This window comes from Aotus nancymaae, unplaced genomic scaffold, assembly GCF_030222135.1.
Source record: "Aotus nancymaae isolate 86718 unplaced genomic scaffold, 86718_ANA_hifiasm-v0.15.2.pri h1tg000102l, whole genome shotgun sequence".
Taxonomy (NCBI): domain Eukaryota; kingdom Metazoa; phylum Chordata; class Mammalia; order Primates; family Aotidae; genus Aotus; species Aotus nancymaae.
In genome coordinates this window covers 1,866,142-1,883,254 of record NW_026988517.1, presented here as the reverse complement: position 1 = coordinate 1,883,254, position 17,113 = coordinate 1,866,142, and the positions used below count along the sequence as shown (strand labels likewise).

The following is a 17,113-nucleotide window of genomic DNA, read 5'->3' as shown; positions in this document are numbered from 1 at the left end:
AACTCCGGACCCTTGGTTAACTCACACCTCCCATGCCCCTAGCGCTCCATGGCAGCCCCCCGTGGCCTGTGCTTCCTCCTCTCACAGCAGCCTGCAGACCCCACACCCCTCAGGCCCCAGGCTCGGCCTCAGCCTTGCAGCCCCTCCTCTCCAACGGGGGCCCCTTTGCACTCTGCCCTCCACAGTGGATGCAGCTCCCAGCTGGCATCAGAGACTGAAGGTCCCTGTGGTTCCCATGTGGTGGCTTCCATCAAGGGCCCAGTGAGCAGAGGCCCTGGCTGAGTCAACAAGGCTGACGAGGCTCATGGCTATTCTGGATGCAGGCCCGGCAGATGTTTGAGGGGGAGGTGGCAAGCCTGGAGGCCCTCTGGAGCACGGGCCTGGTGCAGGTGCCGAGGCCCATGAAGGTCATCGACTTGCCAGGAGGTGGGGCTGCCTTTGTGATGGAGCATTTGAAGATGAGGAGCTTGAGCAGGTGAGTGTGTGTGAGAGACCCATATGCACACATGTGTACAGGCAGAGAGAGACAGAGAGACACAGAGAGAGACAGAGATAGGGACAGAGATGAGGAGGGAGACAGAGAATCAGGGAGCAGCCTCTGGCTGAGCGGTCCACACAACTGCCCAGTTATCAGAGGCAGGGCCAAGAGTTCCACCCTGCCATTCTCAATGCAGATAAAAAGTTGCTGCTTTCTGGTATGTGACTGTTTTTTTAGATTAGTTTGGCTGTAATGAGGCTGCATAAAATAAGTTTTTTTTTTTGAAACACAGTCTCACTCTGTTGCCCAGGTTAGAGTGCAGTGGCACAATCTCAGCTCACTGCAACCTCTGCCTCCGGGGTTCAAGTGATTCTCCCACCTCAGCTTCCTGAGTAGCTGGGATTACAGGTGACTGCCACCACACCTGGCTAATTTTTATATTTTTAGTAGAGATGGGATTTCACCATGTTGGCCAGGCTGGTCTCAAACTCCTGACCTCAAGGGATCCACGCACCTTGGACTCCCAAAGTGCTGGTGGTACAGGCATGAGCCGCCACACCTGGTCAAAATAAGTATATTTGAACCTGTCATTTGCTTTGTACTTTATTTTTATCTTATGTTTTTTAAGAGACATAGTCTTGCTCTGTTGCCCAGGCTGGAGTGAAATGGCGTGATCTTGGCTCGCTGCAACCTCCGCCTCCTGGGTTCAAGCAATTCTCCTGCCTCAGCCTCCTGAGTAGCTGGGATTACAGGTGCATGCCACCACACCCAGCTAATTTTTGTATTTTTACTAGAAATGGGGTTTCACCATGTTGGCCAGGATGGTCTTGATCTCTTGACCTTGTGATCTGCCTGCCTTGGCCTCTGAAAGTGCTAGGATTATAGGTGTGAGCCACTGTGCCTGGCCAAGAGTGGAAAGTAGTTTTTAATATATTTAAAACATTTCTCAAAATGGAAAAAATTGGGTGATGTTATTTTTTATTTGTTATTTTAATTAGCTGCATTTCTTCTTTCCTCAGTCAAGCATCAAAACTTGGAGACCAGATGGCAGATTTGCACCTTTACAACCAGAAGCTCAGGGAGAAGTTGAAGAAGGAGGAGAACACAGTGGGTATGTTCAGATTGCTTTTGGATACCCTTGACCCAGCCACATTGTCTATCCTAGATTGGTGCTCATGGTACTTCTTGGTGGCATTTTAATAATAGGCTGAGTTGTATACCATCTCTCTTTACACTACAGTATGAAAATGAGATTATTAAATAAGAATTTTGATGGAGCTGATAACCTAGTAGAATTGGCACATGACCCCTTTTATACCCAGTCCTCCTGTCTGGTGTGCTTGAGGTAATAACCACCCCTTTTATACCCAGCCTTGCTGTCCAGTGTGCTTGAGGTGGGAGTGTCCTGGCAGATCCATATGTTGACTAATTGCTGTTGCATGTAGTACATCCTCAGACCACCCATATTGTAGCATGTGCAGCCCAGGCTTCTACTGATGCTATGCTGAGGTCTGGCATTTAAGAGAAAGACAAATGCCTCCTTCAAGGCAAACATCTCTGTCAACAGGCTAAAGAAGTGATGGTGCTGAGCCTCAGTATGTGACCAAGTTTGGCTTCCACATGGTGACATGCTGCGGCTTCATCCCACAGGTGAGTGCCTGGGTGAGGGTGTTCCCTGATGCTCTAATGCTGGTCACCCACCCTTTACATGTGACAGAATGCAGTCCCCTAGGCACCAGTAAGATTGACTACCTGATTTCTGAAAGCAGAGTACAAGCTGTGATACCTGGAATGGGGAGAGCAGATGCTGAGGGTCACTGAGCTGAGCTGGGCAGGCTCATGGGACATGCTGAGGCAGGCAGATTGGCATTCCAAGCAGAGGCAGCTGTGGAACCTCTGAGTGCAAAGATTGTGTTGCACAAGGCTCCTGATGAGTCTGAGGGACTGGAGACAGTGGGTGACAGGTCGTGTGCAGAGTCAGGGCTTAAGTACTGATTACTCAGCTCCTCTCCTGTGGCCTTTACAAATTATTACTTATTTAGATACAATTGAGATATAATTCACACAAGAGCCACCATTTTAAAGGGTAGAATTAATTGGTTTTAGTACATTCGCAAGGGTGTGCAACCATCATCGCTGTTTAATTCCAGAACATCTTCATTATCCTACAGCAGAACCCATTAGCAGTCACCCCCTATATCCCCCTTCCCTGGCAACCTCTAACGTCCTTTCTATCTCTTCTAATTGACCTATTCTGGATATTTCATATGACTGGAATCACATAATATGTGACCTTTTGTGCCTGGCTTCTTTCACTAAGCATTATGTTTCAAGGTTCTTCCGTGTTGTAGCAGGTATTAGAATGCTATTCTCTTATGGCCGAATAATATTCCATTGTATGGCTAGGCCACATTTTTGCTTATGTATTCCTTTTTATGGCTGAATAATACCAAGGCCGCTTGAACCATCATCTCTGAAACCTGTGAAATTCCAAAGAAGGCTTTGGACAGCCCACCTGTCCTGTGCTTCCCTCAAAGAAGCCATTATGGGGTCATATTTTGGTTTCATTAGGGACACAGTGCCCATTACATAAGACCTAGTCCGGTTTAAAGTTACTGCTTCCTGAAGAGAGGATGCTTTCAAATCTGTGACCTCATCGAAGCCTGTCCTGACTAGTTGGGTCCCTGCGGATAATGACCAAGCTCTCCCTGGTGTGGGTGGAGGGAGATTCTCCCAGCTGGAGGCCACTTGGGGCAAGATCCTTATGATGCCCAAGCAGATTTAGGGTTCCCAGCCAACAGGCAGTCCTCATATCTGGGCTCACTAGAACTGCATATGGAGTCTACCAGATTTACCAAGACCCCCGAGATCTCAGCCACAGTGGGATCCCCTGGGGTCACACAGCTGCCTAGAGTCAGTGAGCAGCACTGCCTTCATCATCAGGTGAGCTGTGGATGCTGAGGTCAAGGGCTGCAAGTGTGGGGTCTCTGGGACTTGGCTGGCCCAGCAGAGTGGTGTTTCAAAGAAATGAAGTGAAATCTTACCCAGAGCCTCTGTGTGTGAAGCAGATGAGAAGGCGGCTGCCGTTTGGAGCACAGGTAGCCCCTCAACACCCCTTTGGATTCCAGGATCAAGGAGCCACCTCAGATCAGCTGCCACCTGGCTAGGAAGGGTGAGGGGCTAGGGAGGGCACCTGCCCTGCTTCCTGCACATAGTGCCTCGGACAGCACCAGGTTCCGGAGGCTTCCCACTTCTTGGGAGGGCTGAATGGGTCCTGGGGCGTGTGTGCTGCCTCCATTTGGGGGGCATTGCTGAACGGTGGGCTCCTCAGACACCGGAGGCACTGAGGCCTGCTGGGGCCACCAGCTGGGTCGGCTGCAATGATGGCCGCATGCTCCGTACACTGCCACATACCAGGCATCATTCTAAGCGCTTCATCAGACTAAACTCACCCACTAGCCCTAGCAGGTAACCAGGCAGGTGATGTCATTGATCTGTGTTATAGACGAGGAAACTGATGTGCAGGGTGACACTCCCGAGACTGTGGAGCTCGTCACTGGGGCAGCTGGGCTTTGGTTCTCCATCTGGCTCCAGAGCACAGGCCTGACCATGACACAGCCCTGCCTGTCCCTCTGTCAAGGGGAGGCCTGGCCACTGGGACCAGCTGTGCACCCTGGTGGCACCTTTCCTGGGTCGCTGGATCACAGCCCCTCTGTTCAGGTAGCGGGACTGGGCTGCCCCATGCTGGTCCCCTGCTCCCAGCACTAGCTCTGGGTGTCTTCTCAAGAGATGACAGAGCTCAGACGCTGGGAGCTTGGGCAGATACATGGGAAATGGCTGGAGGCGGCAGGGTGCCCATGTGAGCTGGGGTCTGACAGCCAGGCTGTGGGGAGGGGGCCTTTCCCTCCCGCTCTTGATGTGCACACAGCACCCGGGAGTGAGCCCCAGGCCGAGTCACCACAGCACCTACGTGCAGGGAGAGCCTCGATGGTGTGGGCCCTCGACCAGGGTGGTCCTCCCTGTAAGACTCCTCTGAGGAGTTTTACAAAATAACCCTCTGTACAAAATAAGCTTTGCATTTTTCTCTGTTTTGAGGTGTAATTGCCATAAATTGCACCCATTTAAAACACATAATTTGGTGCATTTTGACATGTTTGTACCTGTGAACCTCTTGCCACAGTCAAGGTGCGTATACTGATGACCCTGCGCCTGGGCAACCACTTGTCTCCCGTCACTGTGGTTAGTTTGCATCTTGTGGAATTTAACATAAATAGAATCGTACAGCATGTGGTCTCCGTCTGGCTGCTTTCACTCGGCATAATCATTCTGACATTTATCCGTGTCTGAAATCCTTGGACGTTCATCCTTCACACACATCCCTGGTGCATGTGTCAAAAGTCCATCCCATTGTACAGATATTACACAGCCCATTTATCCCTCCACTTGTGGATGGACTTCCAGGTCATTCCCAGCTTTTGGTTATACAAAAATAAAGCTGCTGTGAACCTTTGTGTACAAATCTTTGGACAAATGCTTCCACTTATCTTAGGTGAATACTTAGGGTGGGAACGACCGTGTCATAGGGTGGATTCATACTTAACTCTTTAAGAAACTACCAAACTTGGCCTGGTGCAGTCGCTCACGCCTGTAATTCAGCAGGTGAAACCTCGTCTCTACTAAAGATACAAAAAATTAGTCAGGCGGGGTGGCAGGCGCCTGTAGTCCCAGCCACTCGGGAGGCTGAGGCAGGAGAAACACTTGAACCTGGGAGGTGGGGAGGCTGCAGTGAGCTGAGACCGCACCACTGCACTCCAGCCTGAGTCTGGGCAACAAGAACAAAACTCAGTCTCAAAAAAAAAAAGTCCTTATCTTTTTTTTTTTTTTTGAAATGGAGTTTCGCTCTGTTGAACAGGCTGGAGTGCAGTGGCACAATCTTGGCTCACTGCAGCCTCTGCCTCCTGGGTTCAAGCGATTCTCCTGTCTCAGTCTCCTGAATAGCTGGGACTACAGATGCCTGCCACCATGCCCGACTAATTTTTGTATGTTTTTTCTTTGAGACAGTCTGGCTTTATTGTCTAGGTTGGAGTGCAGTGGTGAGATCTGGCTCACTACAACCTTTTGTCCCTTGAGTTGAAGTGATTCTCCTGCCTCAGCCTCCTGAGTAGCTGGGATTCCAGGTTTGCGCCACCATGCTCAGCTAATTTTTTGTATTTTTTATAGAGATAGGGTTTCATCATGTTGGCCAGGCTGGTCTGCAACTCCTGACCTCAGGCAATCTGCCTGCCTTGGCATCCCTAAGTGCTGGGATCACAGGTGTGAGCCACTGTGCCTGGCCCTTATTATCCTTTTAATATCTGTAAAATCTGTATTGATGTCACCTCTCTCATTCCTGACACTGGTAATGTATCTTTCTTCTTTCTTCCGAGTCAGCCCAGCTAGGTGTTTATCAATTTTACTGATCACCTCAAAGGACCAACTTTTTGCACATTAATTTTCTCGTTTTTCTAACTTCTATTTCACTGATTTTAGATAAGATCTTTATTATTTCATTTTTTTCGGCTTACATTAAGTTTAATGTGCTCTTCTTTTTCTGGTTGGTTAAGGTAGAAGCTGAGGTCATTAATTTGAGATCTTTGCTCACACAGACCTTTACTGCTATACATTCCCCCTTAAGTATTGCTTCAGTGGCATCTCACAAATTATCAGTTGTGTTTTTGCTGTCATTCAATTGAAAACACTTTCTAATTTCCCTTTAGAAGCCTTCCTTACACAGATTTTAGAAGTGTGCTATTTAGCTTTCAAATATTTAGGAATTCCCAGAGATTTTCCTATTGATTTCTGATTGAATTTCATTTTACTTTGCATGCTTAAATTCAGTTTGAGATTTGTGTGCAGGGAGAAAAATCTTTATTTCTCTTCTCATAGGCCACTAATCCTACTGGATTAATAATTCACCCTTATGATTTTATTTAACCCTCATTACCTCCTAGAGGCCCTTCCTCCAATACAGTTGTAGTAGGGTGATGGCGTCCATGCAGGAATGGGCTGGGGCAGCATTCAGTCCACAGCAGGATGTGGGATTTACCTACTTCTCCTGCAGTGCTGAGTTTTATGTATTTGGAGGCTGTGATGTTAGAGGTGTAGGCATTTAGGATGATCATGCGTGTCAGTCGACTTTGTGAAATGACCACACTTGGCAAGTTTCTTTGCTCTGAAATCTCCTTTGTCTTGTATCAATGCAGCCGCTCCAGCGTTCTTTTGACTGGTGTTGGCGTGGTGTATCTTTTCCATCGTTTGAAGCTATTTTTGTCATAGATGATGTATTTTTGCACGTGACTTGTTGGCTTTTGCTTTATTTTTCCCACCTGCCAATCTGTCATTTACCTGGAGTACTTACTTTTGATATTCGTGTTTAATGTGCTCAGTCAGATGCCGAGGTTTGAGTCTGTCATCTTGCGGTTTGTCTCATCCGCCCTCGGTTCCCTCTTCCCTCTTCACCTGCCTTCTTCTGGGTGGTTCTGTGTTTCTGTGTGCCCTCCTCTGCTGGCTTGCTGGCCATCCGTGATGTGTTTTTAATGGTCCCTCTACGGTTTAGGCAGCACTTGGCTCCCACCTGCAGCACTCGCCTCTTTTCCCTTGTTGCCAGGTGAATGAATGGCAGGATGACTGGCCGACCTTTTTTGCCCGGCACCGGCTCCAGGCGCAGCTGGACCTCATTGAGAAGGACTATGCTGCTGACCGAGAGGCACGAGAACTCTGGTCCTGGCTACAGGTGGGCACGGCAGTGACTTCTCTGGGCAAGGGCTGGTCCTCTCATGAGCCCACCCCATTTGTGTGGGGTCCTCTGTGAAACTGAGCTGGAGCAGGGAACCCTGAGCCCCGGAGCAGAGAGGGTCAAGTCAGGGGCACATGAGTGCCTGACCAGTGGCCTGACGGGGAAGCCAAAGGGGCGAGAAGTGAAGACATGCTTGGCTCCTGCCCCTCTGCCGTGCTGGGCCACCAGGTATTCAGCCTCAGGCTCTCCTCATGTGAAGCACAGGTGCTTGTAAACGGTGTCGCTGCCTGTGATGCTTTTCTAACTATAGTAACACTTGTCTGCTCCAGCCCGTTCCTCTCCCGTGGGAAGATGTGGGTACCAGATGCCCCAGCGATTGATTTCAACACGTAACTCTCGGCCAGGTGCAGTGGCTCACGCCTGTAATTACAGCACTTTCAGAGACTGAGGCAGGCGGTTCACTTGAGGTCACGAGTTTGAGACTGGCCTGGCCAATGTGGTGAAACCCAGTCTCTACTAAAAATACAAAAATGAACCAGGCATGGTGGTGTGAGCCTATAATGCCAGCTACTCGGGAGGCTGAGGCAGGAGAATCGCTTGAACCCAGGAGGTGGAGGTTGCAGTGAGCCAAGATGGCGCCACTGTACTCCAGCCTGGTGACAGAGTGAGACTCTGTCTCCATGATTGATTGACATCAATCAATACATGCCAAACAAAGCCTGCAGACACACATGTGAAGTGAAATAAAAGTGGAGGGAGTTTGCTAAGGTGGCCATCACTGTTCCTATCTGCGGATGGATCAGACTGACCTTGGAGGGGCTCCCGTGTGGAAGTCGGTCGTTAGTATGCGGAGCTTCTAGACCTAAGTTAAGAGGAAATCCTGTTAGACAATGCTGGACTCCCTGGAGTCACGTGGCCCCGATGTCTGGGCTTGGCAAGCAGTGCTGGGTCCGACTGCAACCAGCTCACTGGGGCCTCAGCCTTATTGCCAAGGAGGTGGTGAGGCCGCGGCTCCCCCAGGCCGGCGGTAACTGCGGCCATTGCTCTCCTAGGTGAATATCCCGGATCTGTTTTGTGGCCTGGAGATTGTCCCTGCCTTGCTCCATGGGGATATCTGGTCGGGAAACGTGGCTGAGGACGACGCAGGGCCCATTATTTACGACCCGGCTTCCTTCCGAGTTTGAACTGGCAATCGCCTTGATGTTTGGGGGGGTTCCCAAATCCTTCTTCACCTCGTACCACTGGAAGATTCCCCAAGGCTCCCGGCTTCGACCAGCGGCTGCTGCTCTACCAGCTCTTTAACTACCTGAACCACTGGAACCACTTTGGGCGGGAGTACAGGAGCCCTTCGCTGGGCACCATGCGGAGGCTGCTCAAGTAGCGGACCCCCGCCCTGCCCCCTTCCCCCGCCCCTGCCCTTTCCCCAGCTCCCCTTTCCCCTCCCCTGCCCCCTTCCCCAGCCCCTGCCCCCTTCCCCCGCCGCTGCCCACGTCCCCCGCCCCCCTTCCCCAGCCCCTGCCCCCTTCCCCAGCCCCCCTTTCTCCCGCCCCTGCCCCCCTTCCCCCGTCCGTGTTCCCCAGTCCGCTACCTCCCGCCCCTGCCCACTTCCCCTGCCCGCCTCCCAGTCCCCCTTCCCTCTGCTCCCCGCCCCCTCGCAGATGCAGGGGGACAATAAAGTCCACAGCGGGCCTCGGCTGGCATCCCGCGTCTCCGTGCTCCGCGCGTGGGGTTGCTTTCAGGCGAGCGGGCGCGGACGTTTTTGCGGTGATTCAAGAGAAACGCACGCGGACCCGGTCGCCGAGACCAAAGTCGGCGCAGCGCCCAACGCGGCCTCCGGGACCTGCTCCCGCTCTGGGGCGCGCCACGGCTCGGCGAGTGGTCCGCGGGGTCCGCGAGTCCCAGTGCGGCTGGAATGGGCGTCGGGGCGGACGGCACTGAGCGGGAGGTGCCGGGGCGCCCCGTCCCCCGCCCACGCGTGCTCAAGCCCCGCCCCTTCCCCGCGAGCCGAGCTCCGGCCTCCACTCCGCCATCCATCGGCCCCACCCAGCAGCCCCATCCCCTGCCCCGCCGGCCACGCCTCAGGCTCCACCCCCTGTCCCGCCCCGCCCACCACACCTCACGCTCCACCCCCCTGTCCCTCCCCTCCTACCGCGCCTCAGGCTCCACCCCTGTCCCGCCCCGCCCTCCGCGCCTCAGGCTCCACCCCCTGTCCCACCCCGCCCTCTGCGCCTCAGGCCCAGCCGTGCGGTCCGGGCTCCACTCCCGCCCAGTGGGGGCCGCGGCGCGCTCTTCCAAAGCCTTCGAGCCCCGCCTCTGCTCGAGCCCAGCCGGGCACGGCGCCGTCTCGCGCGCGGTATTTTGGCGGCCGGCGCGTTCCGTAGCGAGGCCGGCGAGCGGGGTTGGAGGTCGTGGGGCGGGGCCGCGCCCCTTGCCGCCTCGGCGGGCGCCTCCTCCTCTTCCCTCATGCTTCAGCCCCGGCGCTCACGCTCCAGCGGAGTCGGAGCCGCGAGCCCGTGAGGCGGCGGCGCGCGGGGTCCGCAGGCCGCCGACATGGCCCTGAGCGACGAGCCGGCCGCGGGCGGCCCCGAGGAGGAGGCGGAGAACGTGGGGCTGGCCGGCGGTGCGGCGCTGGCAGCGTTCGGCGAGAGCGCGGAGACCCGGGCGCTACTGGGCCGCCTGCGGGAGGTGCGCGGCGGCGGGAAGGCGCATGAGGTGGCCCTGCAGCGGTTCCGCGGTGCGTGGGCGGGGCATGCGCGCTTCCTGCCTCGCCGGGGCGGTTTCCCGGGCGGGGATCCCCGGCCGCTGTAAGGGCTGCCCGTACGCGGTCCCGCGGGCCGTGGCCTCTGCGGCGCGGCGTCGGGTGCACGGGGCGGGCACGCGCCACTCTCGGGGGCCCGTGGCGCGCCGGGCGGCGGGTCAGCCCCGCAGGGTGGACTTCCAGGCCGGCTCCCTCGAGCCGGCTTCTTGTGGGCGTTGCGTGGACGGGAGGAGTGAGAGGAGGACGCGGGGACCAAACCTGCTGCAGACAAAGGCTACGGGTTCCGGGGAGGCCGCGTGGAGCGCGCCGGCGGGTCCGTGCGTCTGCGGCGGTGCGGGGTGTGCGGCTGTGCTGGGGTGTGGGGGTGTGGGGTGTGCGGCGATGTGGGGTGTACGGCGGTGCGGGGTGTGCGGTGGTGCGAGGGATGCGGGGTGTGCAGTGTTACGAGGGGTGCTGGGGTGCGGGGTGGGCGGCAGTGCGGGGATTGCGGGGTGGGCGGTGGTGCGGGGTGTGCGGTGGTGCGGAGGGTGCGGGTTTGCAGGGTGTGCGGCGGGGCGGAGTGTGCAGGGGTGCAGGTGTGCGGCGGTGCGGGAGGTGCAGCGGTGCGGGTGTGCGAGGGGTGCGGCGGGGCGGGGGGTGCGGGGGTGCGGCGGTGCGGGTTTGCGGGGTGTGCGTGGTGTGCAGGGGTGTGCGGGGGGTGCGGCGGTGCGAGGTGTCCGGGGGTGCGAGGTGTGCGTGGTGTGCGGGGTGTTCGTCCTTCCGTGAGCCTCACTTTTCCGGGTTCAGACCCGCTTTGTAGCCGTTCATAACGGTTATTTCCAAGCAAGTGCTTAGGGTCTCGTGGTTAGTGACACAGGGTTTTGTGATGCAGTAAGCTCATCTCTGTGGGCTCTTCGATAGGAGGAGCTTCTGCGTAATGTGGCCTTCCTCGGTTCGGAGTGACAGCGCTCTGATTTAGGAGTCAGGCGGGTGGGGGCCTGTGGGCGAGTGTGGGCTTGGGCGTCAGGTGCCCCTGCCTGAGTACCTGATACTTGCCTGGGGTCGATAACGGTATCTCTCGCAGGACTGTTCGGGGGTGAGGGACCCTCATTCAGGAACCAGGGAAGCCAGAGTTCTCGTTCCTGCTGTAACAGCCCAATGGGTTCCTTTTTTCACTTTTTTTTTTTTTTTTCGAGATGGAATCTCGCCGTATCGCCCAGGCTGGAGTGCAGTGGCGCGATCTCGGCTCACTGCAACCTCTGCCTCCCGGGTTTAAGCAATTCTCCTGTCTCAGCCTCCGGAATAGTTGGGATTGCAGGTGCACGCCAGCATGACCAGCTAACTTTGTATTTTTGGTAGAGGGGGTTTTGCCATGTTGGTCTGGCTGATCTTAAACTCCTGACTGAAGTGATCGCCCGCCTCAGCCTCCCAAAGTGCTGGGGTTACAGGCGTGAGCCACCGCGCCCGGCCGGAATGGGTTCTTGCAGGCTGCCCTGATAGAGCCCATTTGTCAAGACTGGGGAATTGCAGTGGGGAGTTTAATTCACACAGAGCTGTTTGAAAGGGAGACTGGAGTCTTATTAATACTGAGATCAGCCTCCCTGAGAATTTGGGGGCCAGGATTTTTTAGAGGCAATCTGGGGGAAAGGGCAGGGATGGCTGCTGATTGGTTAGGGGTGTGCAATCATAGGGAGTCGGAAATGATCCTGTGTGCTGAATAGCTTCTGGGCGGGGCTCCAAGAGCAGTGGGCGGGTCCAGGTGGAGCCTTCTTGGGTCGGTGGAGCCTGGTGGATGCTAGTGTAGGTGTCAGACATGTAAACAATCTGAAAACATATCTCTAAAGGCCAGTCTCAGGTTCTGCAACAGTGATGTGGCCTGCAGGAGTACCTGGGGAACTTGCATGTCTTGTGACCCCAGGAATAATGGCGGCAGTTGTTTATGTTACACCTTAGCGGAATTCAGGCTCCTCCTCCTCCTAGCCTGGTGGCCTCTCATGAGCTTTACAAAGGCAGTTGAGTTTTGGGGAAGGGCTCTTACCATTTAAACTACAAAGTAAATGTCTCCCAAAGGTAGCATGGCAGCTTGAAGACTAAAGGCATGAGGAGATTGGCTGGATCAAATCTCCCCCATTGCCATAATTTTCTCACTGATATAATTTTTGCAAGGGCAGTTTTGCTGGGAAGCAGTGAGTGTGTTCAGATGTGGAAGTGGGAGCTGTTGGATTGGACAGAAGCAGTCAGCTGCTGAGAGGAGTGGAGAGCAGGTGGCTCAGGGTCAGGGAGGTTGTGGAGTCGTGCATCGGAAGAGTTGGCAGGGCTGTGGAAGGGAGCAGTGCCTGGATATGTAAACCAGAAAGTATCTGAGACAAGTCTCAGTAAGTTTAGAAGCTTCTTTTGCCAAGGTTAAGGACTGCCCGTGAGGCATTCTCAGGAGGTCGCATGTCCCCAAGGAAGTCAGGCTGCAGCTTAGTTTTACATGTTTTAGGGAGACATGAGACATCAGTCAGTACATGTTAGATGTACATTGGTCTAGTCAGAAAAGGCGGGACGTCTTGGGTGGGAGGGCTTCCAAGTCATAGGTGGATTCAAATATTTTACGATTGGTAATTGGTTGAATCCAAGGAAGGGATTGTCTAGGTTACGATAAATTGTGGAGACCAAGGTTCTTGTTATGCAGATGAAGCTTCCAGTTAGCTGGTTTCAGAGAGAATAGATTATAAATGCTTTTTATCAGACTAAAAAGGTACCAGACTTAGTTAATTCTCTCCTGGATTAGGGAAAAGACCCAGAAAGGAAAGGGATTTTCTACAGAATGTAGCTTTTGCCTACAGGAGACAACTTTGCAGGGCCATTTCGAAGTATGTCAAAGAAATATATTTTAGGGAAAAATTGTTTGATTTCTTTCGGGGCGTGCTGTCTGGCATGTGGTGCTGTACTAGAGTCAGGCTGGAACTTGGTGACTTACTGTTACTGAAGTATTTTAATGCTAGTACTCATCAGCTGTGCCTGAGTTCCAACGGGAGGAGGGTTTAATGAAGCCTGTCCAACACCCCCGCCAACTCCCTTCCCATCGTGAGGCCTGAACTAATTTTTCAGGTTAAGTTTGGCGTGCCCTTGGCCAAGTGGAAGGGTCCATTACATGGCTGGGGGGCTGAGAATTTTGTTTTTACAGGCGTGGTTGGCAGGGGAGTGTGAGAGGAGTGCCAGGGATGTGTGTCTCACAAGGGCAGCATTAAGCTTGGCCCTTAATGGCTGGCAGAGGCAGGGGAGAGTGAAGGAGGGGAGAGGCGAGGAGGGGACTGTTAGGAAGAGGATAGAGGAGGTGGGAGAAGAGGATGCGAAAAATAGACGTGCCAGGCAAACAAACTGCACGTGACTGGGACACGGCGGCCCTTGAAAGGCCACAGGGAGTTGGGGCATTCCCTCCAGGTGACCTATGTGGCCTCTGTTAGTGAGAGGGGAGGTGTGCTCCTGAGAGCAGCATAGGCTGGGGAAGAGACGGAGCTGTTCTGTGGAAGCTAGCAAGGGAAAATGGGGTTTCTGAGGCTCATGGGCATGTTTGGCCTAATGATAATTAATTTTCATGTTATATTTGTTTTTAGGAATAATGAACAAATATGAGGAGCAGCCTCATCTGTTGGACCCACACCTAGGTAAGAATAAAAGCTGCTGATTTTGATCATTTAATTATGGATGACCACAGAGGCCTCGGTGTATGGTGCTAGCACATGCATGTGCTTTGCCAGGATAAAGTGCCAAGAAGTGTCCCTGTCTTGCTTGCAGGTCCCAGCTGGTTGGTTTTAGCTGACTTGGGATAGTGGCTTGAGTTCCAGATGTCACTCTAGGCTGGGGGCTCTGGGGAGATGTGTCTGAGCTACTTTCTCCTCTGCTATTTATTTATTTTTATTTCATTTTATTTTATTTTGAGATGGAGTCTCGCTCTGTCTCCTAGGCTGGAGTGTAGTGGCGCGATCTTGGCTCACTTTAACCTCCACCTCCCGAGTTCAAGTGATTCCCCTGCCTTCTCAGCCATCCGAGTAGCTGGGACTACAGGTGTGTGTCATATGCCTGGCTAATTTTTTTGCATTTTAATAGAGACCAGGTTTCACCATGTTGGCCAGGATGGTCTCGATCTCGACCTCATGATCTGCCCGCCTCTGCCTCCCACAGTGCTGGGCTGACAGGCATGTGCCACCGTGCTGTGTGGGCTGTAGGCAGCATTTCATGTGATGGAATCATACAGTGTGAAGTCTTTTGGGACTGGCTTTCACTTAGCATCATGTCTGTGAGGTTCACTGTGTGATGAAATGTTTACTTCAGTAGTTTTTCAGTTTTTTTTTTTTTAGAAATGGAGTCTTGCCTCTGTCACCAGGCTGGAGTGCAATAGCGTGATTTCGGCTCACTGCAACCTCTGCCTCGCGGGTGCAAGCATTTCTCCTGCCTCAGCCTCCCAAGTAGCTGGAATTACAGGCGCCCACCACCACACCCAGCTAATTTTTGTATTTTTAGTAGAGACGGGGTTTCACCATGTTGGCCAGTCTGGTTTTGAACTCATAACCTCAGGTGATTCACCTGCCTCATCCTCCCAAAGTCCTGGGATTACAGGCGTGAGCCATTGTGCCTGGCCAGTTGTTTCTTTTGGGTTTTCTTAACAGGTAATTAATTATACGGTTTGTAAATAATGCTACTCTTTATCCACGATTATACATTTTTATTCTTAGAAAATTTTATTGAGTTTTAACTTTATTGAGTTTAAAATTTGTCTCTTATAAAGTGCACCCATTTTAGTAAGATGTTCGAGTGTCGATAAATGTATACACCCTGCCCTATCAAGATATGGAACATTTCCGTCATCCCAAGGAGTTACTTTATGTCCTTTTGCTGTCAGTCCCCTCACCCCAGCCCAAGGCAACCACTGTGGCTTAATGTTACTGTTGATTAGTTTTGCCTGTTCTAGAATCATTCAGTATGTGTTCTTTACTTTTTGGCTTCCATGGTTAAAGTAACATCTCTGGGACTTACCATTGTTGGTGTGTGTATCAGTAGTTTATTCCTTTTCTCTTGTGCTGATAAGCCACAATTTGTTTATTTTTTTTTATCTTGACAGACATTTGAGTTGTCTCTGGTTTTTGGCTATTATTAGTAATGCTACTCGTTGGGAGGTTGAGGCAGGCGAATCATGAGGTCAGGAGATTGAGACCATCCTGGCTAACACAGTGAAAACTTGTTTCTACTAAAAATACAAAAAATTAGCTGAGCATGGTGGCACACGCCTGTAGTCCCAGCACTTTGGAGGCTGAGGCAGGAGAATCGCTTGAACCCGGGAGGCGGAGGTTGCAGTGAACCTAGATTGCTCCACTGCACTGCAGCTTGGGTGACAGAGCGAGATTCCATCTCAAAAAAAAAAAATGCTGCTGTGAAGATGTTTATGTACAAGTCTTTGAGTAACAGGTTTTATTTTCTTTTGGGAAAACATGCAACAGTGGAATTACTGAGTTGCAGAAAGTCAATGACTCATAGAAAGTGTATGACTTGACCAGGCATGGTGGCTCACACCTGTAATCCTAGCACATTGAAAGACTGAGGCAGGTGGATTGCCTGAGCCCAGGAGTTCCGGACCAGCATGGGCAACATGGTGCAACCCCATCTCTACTGAAATGCAGAAAATTAGCTGGGTGTGGTGGCATGTGCCTCTAGTCCCAGCTACCCACAAGGCTGGGGTATGAGAATTACTTGAACACGGGAGACGGGGGTTGCAGTGAGCCAAGGTGACAGCACAAGACTGTCTCCAAAAAAAAAAAAAATGTATGACTCATAATCACTTGCCATACCGAGCCATGAAGATTGTACTGTTGACCGTCTCTGCCAACAAGGTATGAGGAGTCTAGCTGCCCTGGGTTTCTCTTCAGCACTTAGTATTATCACTCGCTCTGATTTCAGTGGGTGCGTCTCACTGTTCTCTGCATTTCCCAGATGCAATCTGCAGGTCCTTTCCATGTGTGAAGACTTGCAGCCCGGCATATGGTCTGTTTTGTTGAACGTTCCATGTGCACTTGAGAAAAATGTCTGTTCTGTTGTTGGGTAGGTTGTTCTCTAAATGTCACGTAAGTAAGGTGAGTAAGGTGGTTGATAGTGCTGTTTAGGTTTTAGTGGTTTTCTGCTCTCTTGTTCTATCACTTCCTGAGACAGGAGTGTTGAAGTTTTCAACCATTTCTCCATTCATTTCTCGCAGCTTTTTCTTTGCTTATTTTGAAGCTCTATAGATTGGTGTATGTACTTACAGAATTTTTAAGTCGTTATGATGAACGGATCCTGTATTATTATGAATTATCCTTTTTATCTCTGATAATATTACTTGTGTTGACGTTGACTTTGATAATCACAGAGCCACTCCACTCTCTCATGATTAGCGATTGGTTGGAATACCCTTTTCCTTACACTTACGTTTAACCTAGCTATGTCTTTTTGTTTGTTTTTGTTTTTTAAGGGACAGGGTTTTGGGCCAGACGTAGTGGCTCACACCTGTAATCCCAGCACTTTGGGAGGCCAAGGCAGGCGGATCACCTGAGGTCAGGAGTTTGAGACCAGCCTGGCCAACATAGTGAAAACTCCATCTCCACTAAAACTACACAAAAAAATTAGCTGGATGTAGTGGCACATGCCTGTAATCCCAGCTACTTGGGAGGCTGAGGCAGGAGAATTGCTTGAACCCAGAATGTGGAGGTTGCAGTGAGCTGAGATCACACCATTGCACACCAGCCTGGGTGGCAAAGCAAGACTGTCTCAAAAAAAAGGAACAGGATTTTGCTGTGTTGCCCAGGCTGCAGTGCAGTAGCAGGATGATAGCTCATTGCAGCCTTGAGCTCCTGGCCTCCAGTGATCCTCCCACCGTGGCCTCCCAAAGTGCTGGGAAAACAGGTGTGAGCCACCACCCCCGCCAGCCTCAGTGTCATGGTGATGTTCACTTTCATAGCACGTGTTTCGTGTGTTTTTCCCTAGAATGGATGATGAACTCGTTGTTGGACATAGTGCGAGATCAGACATCTCCAGCTTCCCTTGTACATCTGGCTTTTAAATTTCTTTACATCATCACCAAGGTAACATTTTCCATAGCACTTCAGAG

General features: G+C 52.3%; 1 protein-coding gene and 1 pseudogene across 5 annotated transcripts in view; both read left to right on the top strand.

The window, feature by feature from the left end:
- The first annotated feature begins 219 nt into the window (after positions 1 to 219).
- On the top strand, positions 220 to 8,670 carry LOC135272037 (fructosamine-3-kinase-like; annotated as a pseudogene).
- A 1,133-nt stretch (positions 8,671 to 9,803) lies between these two features.
- LOC110568922 (tubulin-specific chaperone D-like) overlaps positions 9,804 to 17,113 on the top strand; it is a 73,402-nt gene continuing 66,092 nt past the window's right edge. For 4 of the 5 annotated variants that reach the window (XM_064370167.1, XM_064370164.1, XM_064370163.1 and 1 more), the window contains exons 1-3: positions 9,804 to 9,987; positions 13,593 to 13,643; positions 16,990 to 17,087. In XM_064370167.1, the coding sequence (XP_064226237.1) occupies positions 9,804 to 9,987; positions 13,593 to 13,643; positions 16,990 to 17,087 (333 nt within the window). Of the gene's footprint in view, positions 9,988 to 12,371; positions 13,087 to 13,592; positions 13,644 to 16,989; positions 17,088 to 17,113 lie in introns of those variants that run through there. The other variant, XM_064370166.1, reaches the window with a different exon arrangement.